Genomic DNA, 13489 nt, shown 5'->3' with positions numbered 1-13489 from the left:
CAGCAGGTGTTTGTAATCCCCAATTTAAATACTTTCAAATACAGTGAAAACATCTTTGTGTTTATTTAGTTTGCATGCAGATAATGCGTTTTCCTCCGGGCTGATCTATTTGTGTCCTAAACAGGTATGGACACCTCCAGCGGTGCCCGGGTGGTGAAGCCCTCCTCGGGCATGTCAAAGGGGCGCGCTGCCAAACAGGCCCACCCCGCCGAGATGGCCCGAATGGGCAGCACTGAAAACGACAATCACGGTAACACACACAGAGCAAAGTGTTAACTAATCATTGGTTGATGCAGGTGGCACTCACCAAACATTGAGGTTTAAATGGCAGGCACATTAAAAATAAATAAACAACTTTGTAAAACCATTGACATAATTTCAGATTCAGAAGTCTGTGGAGTACGTTTACACAGTTGAACACATCAAGGTGTTTTGACAGATGAAGTCCTTCACTGGTAGTACGGTTGTTTTTCTCCCTGCATGGCTGAACTTAGATGAACTTCAGGCCTATACGAGTGTTCAGTGCTGGGGGAAAACTAAATATTGTTACATTTTTTAACAAAGTTGTTTAAATGGACAAGCAGAATGGAGGTGTTTAGCAGCTGTGGCCATGACTGATACGGTACATGGGAAAAGGCATTCAGCTTTGGCTACAGAATTGCAAGCCAAAATTCACTTCATTTAGACCTTCAGAAGTTAAACAGGTCAAGTGAACGGGGCATTGCGATGCTATGCATTACACTGGGCTCCTCAATAGCATAGAGCATCATCATGCACCCGTTCAGAAAGACAAATGTACCAGTTTATAACGTTTACTTTGATGTGTCCAGTGCAGATACGGTGGATGGGTGTATTTTAAGTGATACTCTTCGCTCTAGACAGACTGTTGGCTACTCAGTTACTCACTCATAACACATAGCAACACAGCTAAAAGTATTCCTAATATGCTGAATATTTTATTAAAAAGTAGAATACTTTTGCAGGGTTGTCTGAAAATATGCTTGCTTTTTGTAATTCTGCTTGGTATGGAAGCTTGCTTCCGCCACAGAATAAAACATTTTAAAAGATAGTTGCGACTTTTTATTTCACAATTGCGAGTTTGCATCTTGCAATTCTGACTTTATTTCTCAGAATTGTGAGATATAAACATGCAATTCTGAGAAAAATGTCAGAATTGCGAGTTTATTTCTCGCAATTGCGAATTTATATCTCACAATTCTGACTTTATAACAAGCAATTGCTACTTTATATCAGGCAATTCTGACTTTATAACTCGCAATTATGACTTTGTATCACGCAATTCTAAGATCAAAATTTAGAATTGAGAGATATAAACTCAGAATTGTGAAAAAAAGTCAGAATTGTGAGATAATAAAATCGCAAATACCTTTTATATTTTTTATTCTGTGGTGGAAACAAGCTTCCATAGCTAGGTGCCACTATGCCCTGTCCCAAATGGAACCCTAAGCACTCGCGGTCTTCCTCTGAGTCCGCACTTTCGTGACGTAATGCCGCTTTGACTGTCGGGAAGAAATCTGCTGCGGAGTGCGCATCAGCGCGGGCTCGGCAAAAGTGCGCATCAAGGGCGCAAATCGACCACATGGGGGCGCTCGCAAGCACCCTTCTGAGATCTAAAAATGAGAAATGGGACACACTGCGGTCTCACGGACTTAACGGACACGTGCACGCGGCAGCCATTGTAAGTCCACAAGACCGAAAGTGCTCATGAAGTGTGCCATTTGGGACAGGGCTAGTGGCCCTGTCCCAAATGGCGCACTTCATGCGGACTTTCGGTCTCGTGGACTTGAATTGCGCGTGCTCGCTGAGTCTACGAGTCCGTAGGCCGTCCCATTCAGCATTTTACCGCTCTGAAGTGTGCTCAGCAGCGCCCCCTTTGTACCCTTGAAGCGGTCTTCCGCGAAGCCCGCATAGATGCAGGCTCCACGCACTTTAACTACCCAGGAATCCTTGCGAAAGGCCAATCAGACAACGGATGGGAGGAGATTTCACTCACGGATAATTGTTGACATGACTGAGAAGAAAATATTACGTTTTTTATGACCTAAATGTACATTTTATCAGTTGTTACCTAGAGTTTATACAAACATTATGGTCATCGAGCAGTGGTTGATGTCTCAAACATAATAATAGCGCGTTTAATAATACGATCGCATTATGATTCATTAAATAAATAGAACCGAATGGCAGGGCTTTACTGAGTCATATGTAAACATAGTATGAATATTGAAACCTGTAAATAAAAAAAATATATATGTTTAAATTATGTTTTAAAATTGTAATCTTAGTTCAAATGGAACATTATGTATTGTTATGTACAACTGTATACATCATTTAAATAAGCATGATATTGTTTAATGCCCAGGTGATATGCACAATATCAAAATATAGAACTGTAAAATTAGGCTGTGTAGTGGACATGCAGATAAGACGTCGGAGCACAAAAATGTGATTTCTCCTTTCCAACAACAACCAGGCCGTTATTTCCGGCGTGACGATCGAGTCTGTCCCAAAAATACCTCTCAATGCGCCCTCGTGGACTCGCGCCAAGGGCCCTATAGATCTGCACTACATGACGTCACCAAAGTGTGGACTCTGAGGAAGTCCACAAGTCCGGAGTGTGCCATTTGGGACAGGGCCAGTGTTGCAGAACCTACATACTTCACCTTTAGAGGTGCACTAAGGAACTTGGGACTCTTTATCGCCATCTCTGTTTAAAACAAAAACTGACATTTCCCAACAAAATCCGATCCGACAGCTCAAGTAATAAATCATTATTATAAGCCTACCATTGTGAATCGGTTTTAAACACTGTTTTTTTATGTACATATTCAATGAAAAAAAAAAACTTTCATAGAGCACCTCTAAGCAAAATTTCAAAAGTGATGATTTTCGGGGCTTGTTATGCAATGAAAGTATCATAAAGTATTCAAATTCAAATACATAACAGGATACGATGTTATTAAAGGCCAGACATACAATACAACATTATTGGCTGTTAAAGTGTTAAAACCCAGTTCTAGAGGGAGACATATTCTGACAGTAAGCAGCTATCACTCATATCCAGACCACTAATCTGAGGCACAATTAGGCAAATGTCATAATTGAGTACGTATATGTATTGCTGTTTAACGAGCTCTAGTGAAAAAACAAGCGATGTTTCAGCGTTCTGGTCCATTCACTCCACTAGCGCTGCTCATTTCCGTTTTACGGCAGTTAAGTGCTTTGAAAGAGAACCGAAGGAAGTTCCATATTCATGTTTTTTGTTGTTGTCTCTATTTGGCCAGCATGGGCATTATTAGTAATTGAGGCTCTCTCTGGTAACCATAATTTGATAGGCTTTAATGATAATGGATTTTTTTTGCTAAATGGAGAGGCTTATGGTACTAAAATTATGTAATTCAGCTGTTCCATTTGTTTATCATTTTGGTAAATGTAAAATGTGCCAGCTGTAGCATGCAGTTTTAGTCAGTAAGCTAAATTTGAGCTAGCACTTGTGAAGCAACTGCTATGAACATAAAAATCCCATAATTCTTTGCTCAGACTGAAGCGAACGCAGCCCGTCTTACTGGCAGAAGTCTGGTGGAAAACAAACTTGGCGCTGACTCACAAGTGAGCTAGGAGACTGATATTTGTGCCGGGCCACGCTGTTTGAATTTTACTGCAGATTGTGAAGAGCATTTTATTGCTTTCGCAGCGTCAGGCCAGACAGTGTCTCTGCCGTAGAATATTTATCGCTGAGTTTGCAGCCTCTATCTGCTGAGCACCTCTCCTCGACACAGACTACATGTTCTAAAGCAGGTTTCAAATGCATTCATTTAACACTTACTGGAATGGATGTCGGCTTTTGTAGAACAACAATCTGCCGTTAGTATTTCCACCGACCACTGAGGCAGAGCTGAATCCCGTCTTTACAAAAGTAAATGACAGGGAATTGATTAAGTGGGTTAGCGGGTTAATTGATCAATTGACACGTTTTATTTTCTCATCAGGATTTTTATTGATGGCCTTTTTACAAGCTTAGATCTTTTACAGGAAACCTATCATGAGTGTTTTTTTTTCTGTGCATTTGAGGCAACAACAACTGTTCATCAAAATGATTTACATTATGGAAAATTGAGAATTTCTGCTTATTTACATACTCTTTTTGGCTTCCTATTTGTGGCCTGTGGTTGGTGGCTACTGCGTTTAACTTGTAAACAATGCGTCTGGAAGGAATTCAGATATAAACAATAGTGGGGGTTTTTCCTAGCTGCGGTTGTGATGTCACAATGCCACCGATTAGTCAGTCGAACCCGAGGCATTCAGGCAAGCCTTTATGGGATGTGGGTTAACCCAAAGTGTCGTTCATGAATTGAACTTTGTGTGTGAAAGCGCGTACGTGTTTGTGAGAGAGTGCATGACGACTTCTGCCAAGGGTGCGAGACAGTTGTCTGGTCTTAGTCAGTTAGATGTCGGCAGCTGAAATGCACACTTGCAGCTGTTTAGTTTCTAATGTCTGGAACGGCTTTATCTTCTTTAAAGGGGTCATATTCAACACTATTGCAGCATGTTATATTTCCCCTGAAGTCCACTTGTAATTACAGAAGAACCAATATTAGTTTAGGCTTTACCAGCCTAATATTGGATTGGATATTGATAAAAAAAGATAAAACTTTGAAATATTAAGTAAATTTACCTGTGACACTGTTTGGTCCTGTTGAAATTGCAGTGGTGTTGTTGGATGTGCTATATTTAGAGACTAACCAGATGGAGCTATTTATCTGTGAACCGTATATTTAATAACCGATAATGAATTGAGTTAAAGTTTGAATATTTGTAAACGTCTCAGGTTACGTTTGTAACCCTGGTTCCCTGAAGAGGGAACGAGACGTTGCGTCGAGACGCTGTGGGAACGCCCCTTTGTGATTACGTCGTGAAGCTCGTGTATAATCAGTCCAATGGTGTGACGAGACGTCATAGGTGGGTGACGTCATAGACCAGGAAACTATAAAGCACACCTGAAAAAAGACCGCGCTAGCTTCTGATAGGCTGAAGCAAGTCGATCACAGGCATGCAGGGAGTATGGCAGGGCGACGCAGCGTCTCGTTCCCTCTTCAGGGAACCAGGGTTACATACGTAACCTGAGACGTTCCCTTTCAAAGGAACTCGATCTGCGTCGAGACGCTGTGGGAACACTATAGCCACGACGCCATAATAGCAAATGCCTGTTCTGTGTGAAATCATTGCGCACACTAAGAAGCAAGCACCCTAGACCCTGGAGTGGAGCCAAGTCATAAAATCTAACAAATGTATGCGGTGAGGACCAGCCTGCCGCATCACAGATGTCATGAAGGGAAACCCCTGATAATAAAGCCTTTGAGGCAGCCATACTCCTGGTAGAATGGGCCCGGACAGCAAAAGGTGAAGGCTGACCAGCCGCTTCATAAGCAAGTGAGATAGCCTCGACTACCCACTTGCTCATCCTCTGCTTGGATGGAGGGTAACCTTTTCTTGGTGACCCGAAACAGACGAATAGTTGATCTGATTTACGCCACAGGGCATCTCTGTGTACGTAGGCATCCAAAGCCCACACAGGGCACAGCAGATAAGTTTTTCCTGATCTGGAGTATTAAAAGGTGGAGGACAGAAGGCCTGCAGCACTATCGGGCCCGCAACATTAGTAAGGACCTTAGGAATATAACCCGGCCTAGGGTGAAGAAAGGATTTCACCATACCAGGTACAAATTTTAAGCACTAAGGAGCAAACGACAAGGCTTGCAAAATCTCCAATTCTCTTGATAGAAGAAATAGAAAGTAGAAATAAAGTTTTTAGTGTAAGGAACTTTTCTGAAATCTCTTAAATGGGCTCTAAGGGAGCAAAAACCAGGCCTTCCAATACAACGGCCAAATCCCAAGCCGGTGCTCTAGTGCGCAGTGCAGGCCTCAGCCTCAAGGTGCCACGAAGAAAATGAGAAATGAGAGGATATTTCCTCAATAATGCACCACCCAGAGGAGTGTGGTAAGCCGATATAGCCGTCACATACACCTTTATGGTGGAAGGAGATAACCCCTCAGAGGAACGTTCTTGCAGATAATTGAGTACTGTTCCAACAGGGCAGTTAACATGATTCAGTTGGCGTTCTCCACACCAATCAGAGAATAGTTTCCATTTCAGTGCATACGGTCTTCTGGTGGAGGGAGCTCTGGATTGGAGTATGGTCTCCACGACCTCTGCTGGGTGATAAATCGTGCCCCCTGCTTGGGACCGTGGGAATTCCTCAGAACTGGATAATCGCAGCACTGGTGCCTCAGCCCGGGGAGAAGAAACCACACACTTCTCCCTGAGATAAAGCACTGGATCTGGCAGGTGAAGGTTGAGATAGGGCTGGGCCTATCTGTTTTCAGGTGTGCTTTATAGTTCGCTGGTCTATGACGTCACCTGCCTATGACGTCTCGTCACACCATTGGACTAATTATACATGTGCTTCTCGACGCAATCACACAGGGGCATTCCCACAGCGTCTTGACGCAGCTCAAGTTCCCTTGAAAAGGAACAATGTGATCAGTCTCTTATAAGGTTAGTCGAGATTTGTACTTATAGTAAATCTGTACTTGTAGTGTTAGTCAAAATTTACTGCATCAAACAAAATGTACAAGACCATTTCCTCTCTTTGACCCTTAGAGATTTTCCTACTGTATTTAAAGGGGTAATTCACCCAAAAAAAAAAAAGTGAGTTTCTTTGTTCCATGGAACACAAATGGATGAATGTTTGATAATTGTACTGGTCACTCTTTTCCATGCAGATGAAATGGTGTTGGAGCTAAAGATGCACTGATCGTGATTTTTCATGGCCGATTCCGATTTTTTGGACAAGCAAATGGTCTAATGGTTCCAATGTCCCGTCTCTGGCCTTTGTTAACGTGCTGTTTATTGTAATATTTCCACACAAATTACATTTTGGGAAATGATTGCAATGCAGTTTGTGTAAAAGTCTGGAACAGAGGTTGTTCAAAATAAAACAAAAAAACGTCCAGTTGACGATTGTATGTTTGGAGCAAAAACTGTCTAGTTCCGATTGATGGCTGGTTGACCAGTGGCACTAGGGGTTTAATGGTACATGTATTTGTCCTGAACCATCAGAGTAAGGACGTCACAGTTCGGTGCATACAGTCAGACGACGAATACAGTCAGTCACAGGCGATCCACACTCCAATCCAGAAGGGGGCGCACGGGGTAATGCAACACTGTTTGCTAACCCCCACAACAGGAAGAAGACCAGAAGAAGAAGAGCGCATGCACTAATGAATTTAGCGCTTGAAAACAAAGTCCACTAGATAGTGCCCATGAGCCTAATACGTCTTTTTGCTCTCATGGACAAAGGAGTTTACTTTGAAGGGCTTAAGCTTTGAATGTTTAAATATAGTTTAAGTGGAGCAAATTGTAACACTTGTAACACATTGTAACAGTTTTATTTGTCATTATTCTATTTAATTGGTCCTTTTATAACACAAGATGCTTTTCAGTTTTGTAGCTGATTGTGACCAAATACCTTTTGTTTTTGATCAGCCCTGCAAAAAATATGACCTGTGCAAGAGTGAATTCTGTTTACTGCTTCCTCAAGGGGGACTGAATGTCGCTAGGTGGGACAAACTGTAATTTGCACTACTGTCTGTTCAAAATAAATGAAAAGAAACCTAGCATTGTGGATATGTTGCATATTACTAGGACTTTGGCTGTTTATTAGTACTTATAATGCACATATTAATATATTCTACATCCCTTAATCTACCCAATATCTTAACTTAACAACTACCTTACTAACTATTAATGAGAAGTAATTAGGGGTTTATTGAGGCAGAAGTCGTAGTTAATAGTGAGAATTGCACCCTAAACTGAAGTCTGACCATTTTTTCTATTGTAGCGAACTCATATTGAACCATGACCCTAAAACCGAGGTACGTACCGAACCGTGACTTGTTACACCCCTAATAAAAGTTGCCCATAAAAGTTGCCCATAAAAGTTGTCCATACAACTCAACTCAACATTCCAAGTGCTCTGAATTCATACAGTCACTTTCTGTGAGGAAGAAGAATGAAATTTATATTCACTGAAAATCTTCTCCATGATATACAGTGGCTATATAAAAGTCTACACACCCCTGATAAAATTGCAGTTCTTTGAGATGTAAAACCAGGGACGTATTAACGCACAAGCACAAGACCGGGGGGGTGAGGGTGATCAAACAAGCTACGGGTGGGCCCTGTTGGCACCCGAACCCCAAAGCTGAACGAGAAATCGGAGTGGCACACCCCCCCTTCCACCAACCGCCCTGCCACCAACCGCCCTGCCCCGCCGAAACGAGAAATCGGACGGCCGCAACCACCGATACATACACTCCCCCCACACTCCTGCTGAATGCATGGGCGCCTTTAGACATGCCTGTGCCCAGGGCACAACCACATCATAATCCGTCCCATAATCTGTTTATTTGTGTGTTATTTGACCTTTGTTGGTTTGAATATTGCATTAAATGTGGAAAAAGATCTGACATGATTTATCTTGGATTGATTTTTCACATAGTACACTTTTTATAGCCACTGCAGTACCTTCTACTCTACTTGATCAACATATTCTCAGTGTCTTTAGCTGTTCCTTTTTGTAGGAAAACTGAAGAGATTTGTCTTTTTGAGAACGCAGGTAGGCATAAAAACATTTTGACTAATTTCAGCCATTTTGTTTTGTATACAGTGTGAATTGTAGCAAACTGTTAGTTAAAGCCCACAAATGCCCACTGGGGAATTTGCTGTCTTCTTTTCATTATGTACTTGGCTCTTGCTCTGCTCCCATATTGCTTGAGAAATCATATTTTCTGAATTATATTACCCATTAGTTAGAAGATAGATAATAAAACACCCAGTGGCAACTGGAAAGAAAAAAGAAAAGAAAAGAAAAAAAATTGTAATGTACTATAAAAATGAACTGGTTAAATTCAAGTAAAATAAATAAATAATAATAATAATAATTGATAATTGATTTTATAATTAATGTAGAAAGTACTGAATATGACTAAACCCAAACTCTATTGCAATGAAAGTGAAAGGGATTTTTAAGATTCAGATTACAAAGAAATAGTAACTATAAATGGCACATACACTGCAAAAAAAAAAAAAAAAAAAATTTTTTAAATACAACTATGATCCACATTTAAAATACTTTATTTTAAATTTTTCACAGAGGAATAACGGCTTGCAGGCCTTTTTCAGTGTGTTAACCAAAAGTTTTGTCTTATTTTCCTGTACAAATATTTAAACATTGTTAAGATAGAAAGTTAGAAAAGCTTATTTTTCTTGCTTATTTTTTCTATACATTGGATTAGATAAAAAAAAAAAAATGAAAATAGCTTTTTTAATATATAAAAGTCTTTTTTTAAATATGCATGACATTTTTTTTTTTTTTTTACAGCGTGTTCACTTTTTGCAGTGTGCGTGAATTGTACTGGCCATTAATAAAATCCCTGTCGTAGTTTTCCTCCCTTTCCCCTTCTTTATCTCTGAAACTATTTATCTCTGTCTCTCTCTCCTAGCATTAGGAAAGCTTCCCCGTGGAAAGCTGAATGATCGCAGTGCTTGCCGAGGCATTGGAAAGCCTTTGGCAACAGCTGTGTGCAGTTGGCCAGTGCAGCTGAAATAGGCAGTAGGAACAAATAAGGTCATTCTTACTGACTGCTGTAATTGTAGTGAGCGCAGAGCAGACACGCTTTTTGACTGTGTGTCTTAAGACCTTTTTGTGCATGTGTAAAATATGCCTCTGTGTAATTGGCCTCTTTCCTGTCAGAGAGGCTGGAAAAACTATTACACACTGTCAATGAGAGAATAGTTTCATTTTTTGGCTTGAGGTTAACTCACAGTTAAATATCAGTGCATTTATTTAGGAAAACATGAAAATTGAAAACATATCAGTCTGAAAGTTAGGTAACACTTTCCTTAAAGCCTTTATGTATAATGCATTTGAGCATGTATTTTTATTATACCTTGTAATGCTCTTTATAATGCATTGTATGGTCTCATGAATAATTCTAACCACAACTGTAACCAGTCTTATTTTTAAGATAGCTAAGCACACTTTTCAAGCAGTAAATTTTGCAGAAAGAAGTTAAATATTCAGTAAACTCTTTTCTATTTTAAAATATTTTAAAATGCATTTATTCCTGTGATCAAAGCTGAATTTTCAGAATCATTACTCCAGATTATGTGTCTCATGATCCTTCAGAAATCATTCTAATATGGTGATTTGATGCTCACCTTTTCTCATTATCAACGTTGAACAGTTATGCTGCTTAATATTTTCTGGCATCAACAAGGTATTTAAATAAGTTAACGAGCGGTTGTATCTAATAAAGTGGGTTGTGAGTGTAGCGGGTGAATTCAGGGTGAGTGAGACACTTTTTGCCATTGAGATGACTTGGAAAAAGTGTCCCAATCAACCTGAATTCACCCCTATATAAAAATATTTAAAATTAAAAGTAATTGGACACTTTCTGGGATGCGTTTCCCAAAAGCATCGTTAGCCAACTATGGTCGCAAATTCCGTCGTTATCAGCATAGTTCAATGAGTCGGAGTTTCCCGAAACCATCGTTCTAACAAACATCCTCAAACAGAATGGTAAAGTTGTGTGGTCTGAACGACAGCTCTCGACCTGTGGTTAGAAGCAGAATCTTGTTAGCATGACATGTGGACTCAATAAATCCTTATCTTGAGCCAAATAAGCAAGCTATATCTTTTATTTAGAATACATAGGCTATATGTCATTTACGTCTTTTAGTTTGTCAAGAGATTTAAAGCCGTGGTTTTGAAGTCGCATGTGCGAACGTGCTCTAGTAGTAAGAATGAGCCTATGATTGAATATGGAAATAAAGCAAAATAATTGAGTAAAATGAGAAATAGTCCTCAGATGCCATGTCCGTAATTTATAGCAAAAAGTCTAGTATTAATTCGATCTCAAACGATTCATTAAAAGAAGTTATGACTCCACCAAGTTCGTGACATCATTAACCAACGTGGTTGAACGAGAAACAGTCGTGACTAGCTAGTTGTTTTCTTCAACGATGCATCGTACTATGGTAGTTAAAAGGTTAGTTCACCCAAAAATGAAAATTCGGTCATTAAATACTCACCCTCATGTTGTTCCAACCCCGTAAGACTTTCGTTCATCTTCAGAACACAAATGAAGATATTTTTGATGAAATCTGAGAGCTGGCTCACTCCTTCATAGGCTTCTAGGTAATCAATATCTGCCGGCCCAGAAAAACGCCACGACGCATGCGCGAGAACAGAGAAGATGACGCAGATGGGTCTCGATGTAGTGTTTAAAATGGTTCTAAAGTGTGCATTTCCTGGATGTCCGAATCGTGAGAAACCAACGAGAAAACGTAAAAGTGCCTTACCAATGCTGCAAAATTAATGGCTTACCTTTCACACTTCCCCATCAAATGATCGTGAGCGCCATCTTCTCAGTTCTCGCGCATGCATCGTGGCGCTCTCGTGAACTCACGTCAGAGGCCCATACAGGAGAAAATGAATAGTTGAATAAAGTCGCTATTTTGGGGGTTTTTTGTGCACAAAAAGTATTCTCGTCGCTTGATAAACTTAAAGGGATAGTTCACTTTGAAATTAAATTTTGGTATGTTTTAGCTTACCTCAAGGGCATCCAAGATGTAGGTGTCTTTTTTTCCGCAGTAGTTTCAATTTTGATATTTTTAGGTCAAACTGTTCTTGTCTGTCAGTCATATAATGCAGGTCGATGGTCACTGTCTCAAAGAGCATGCACAGAGTCCAAATTAAACAATTCCCCATCGTAAGTACACATTGATGGCCTAAGACACGAGACGAGCGGTTTGTGTGAGAAAACGAACAGTATTTATATCGTTTTTACCTCTTGAACACAGCCGCGTCCAAATGATCTGAGGGCGCGCGCGCATCCTGCTGTGTGACGTGTACGCAGACTGGTGCATAGATATATACACTAGATGTCGCCTTGGCTACTGCAGTTCATTGGAAAGAAACCGTAGCCAAGGCGACATCTAGTGACGATGGGGAATTGTTTAATTTGGACTCTGTGCATGCTCTTTGAGATAGTGACCATAGACCTGCATTATATGACTGACAGACAAGAACAGTTTGACCTAAAAATATCAAAATTGAAACTACTGTGGAAAAAAAGACACCTACATCTTGGATGCCCTTGAGGTAAGCTAAAACATACCAACATTTAATTTCAAAGTGAACTATCCCTTTAAGGTTGAGCCACTGTAGTCACTTGGACTATTTTAACAATGTTTTTACTAACTTTTCTGGGATGGCAGATATTGATTACCTTGAAGCCTATGAAGGAGTGAGACAGCTCTCAGATTTCATCAAAAATATCTTAATTTGTGTTCTGAAGATGAATGAAAGTCTTACGGGGTTGGAACAACATGAGGGTGAGTATTTACTGACAGAATAAAAATTTTGGGGTGAACTAACCCTTTAAGCAGCGACTTACGTCATTGTACGGGAAACACACCTCTGGTTGTCGAATCTCTGCATCATGTCCATCTTTTTTTTTTTACATCAGTTTGTAGTCGCCTAGTTGATAAATTCAGCAACCGCTCTTTTATTAGACGGCGGTGTTGCTGTGATGCTGATGCTGTCAGGTGCCAGGCCGCCAGGGATGATGCAGCTCATCTCTGACCCACTGCATCGCGTCCATCTGTTCCATGCCTGAGCAACGCCCATTTCACAGTATTACTGAAGAGAGCTGCAAGGTGTGAACACAAACAGTGGCACTTGCAGAAATAAAGTTTGAGTGTGTCATTTTCAGCCTCGTATCTGTCCATGCTCTCTCTGATCAAAGCTTAATGTGTGTAGGCTTAGAAACTCTGCTGAAAAATCCAGCATTGCTGGTAACCAGCCTATGGTATGTTTTGGTATGGGATGCTGGTTGTTGGTTTGCTGGTCCACCATAAACCAGCCGTTTGATGCTGGATTTTCTTCAGCAGGGAATGTACATCACACACAGGCATCATGGCACCAAATTTTAGGGTTATCAGTGCAAAATTGGTGCTTACCCACTTTCAAAATTACAAGTGTCAAGTGTTGCTCCATGGAGTGTTAAATGGCTTAAATCTAGGGTTTAAAACACATTAACCCAATCTGAAAAACCTTTTTTAGATATAGCTAACTTATTGTATTGAACTACAGGTAATAGTAAACTACAGGTATTGTATTAAACTACCAGTGAAGTCAATTTCTCACACACAGTAAGTGTAGATATTGATTTTTGTCCTTTGCTTTTGTGCCATAAAATAGATAGTCCTTTTATCCTGTATCATCAAGTCACTGTCAGACTGTGGACATTACATCTTGATGACAGATGCGATAGTCCATCAGATTCACATGATCATTTTCTTCCTTTATCTGATAACCCATTATCCCTGAACAACAGGGTA

At 40.3% G+C, this 13489-nt stretch overlaps 1 protein-coding gene and 1 long non-coding RNA gene across 3 annotated transcripts in view; both read left to right on the top strand.

Moving 5' to 3' along the window:
• Nucleotides 1-13489, top strand: part of znf512b (zinc finger protein 512B) — a 69646-nt gene that overhangs the window by 5517 nt on the left and 50640 nt on the right. For both annotated transcript variants that reach the window (XM_082145073.1, XM_082145072.1), the window contains exon 2: nucleotides 125-250. In XM_082145073.1, coding sequence (XP_082001199.1) covers nucleotides 127-250 — 124 coding nt within the window. In that variant the 5' untranslated portion in view covers nucleotides 125-126. The remainder of the gene's footprint in view (nucleotides 1-124; nucleotides 251-13489) is intronic.
• LOC309480731 lies at nucleotides 2662-12860 on the top strand. The gene is made up of 2 exons (XR_014199766.1): nucleotides 2662-4824; nucleotides 4879-12860. It is a non-coding gene; the product is annotated as an uncharacterized lncRNA (long non-coding RNA).

The sequence above is a fragment of the Leuciscus leuciscus genome (assembly GCF_965113295.1).
Source record: "Leuciscus leuciscus genome assembly, chromosome: 18".
Classification (NCBI taxonomy): domain Eukaryota; kingdom Metazoa; phylum Chordata; class Actinopteri; order Cypriniformes; family Leuciscidae; genus Leuciscus; species Leuciscus leuciscus.
The sequence above is the reverse complement of the archived record's forward strand: the minus strand, read 5'-3'. Positions and strand labels throughout refer to the sequence as shown.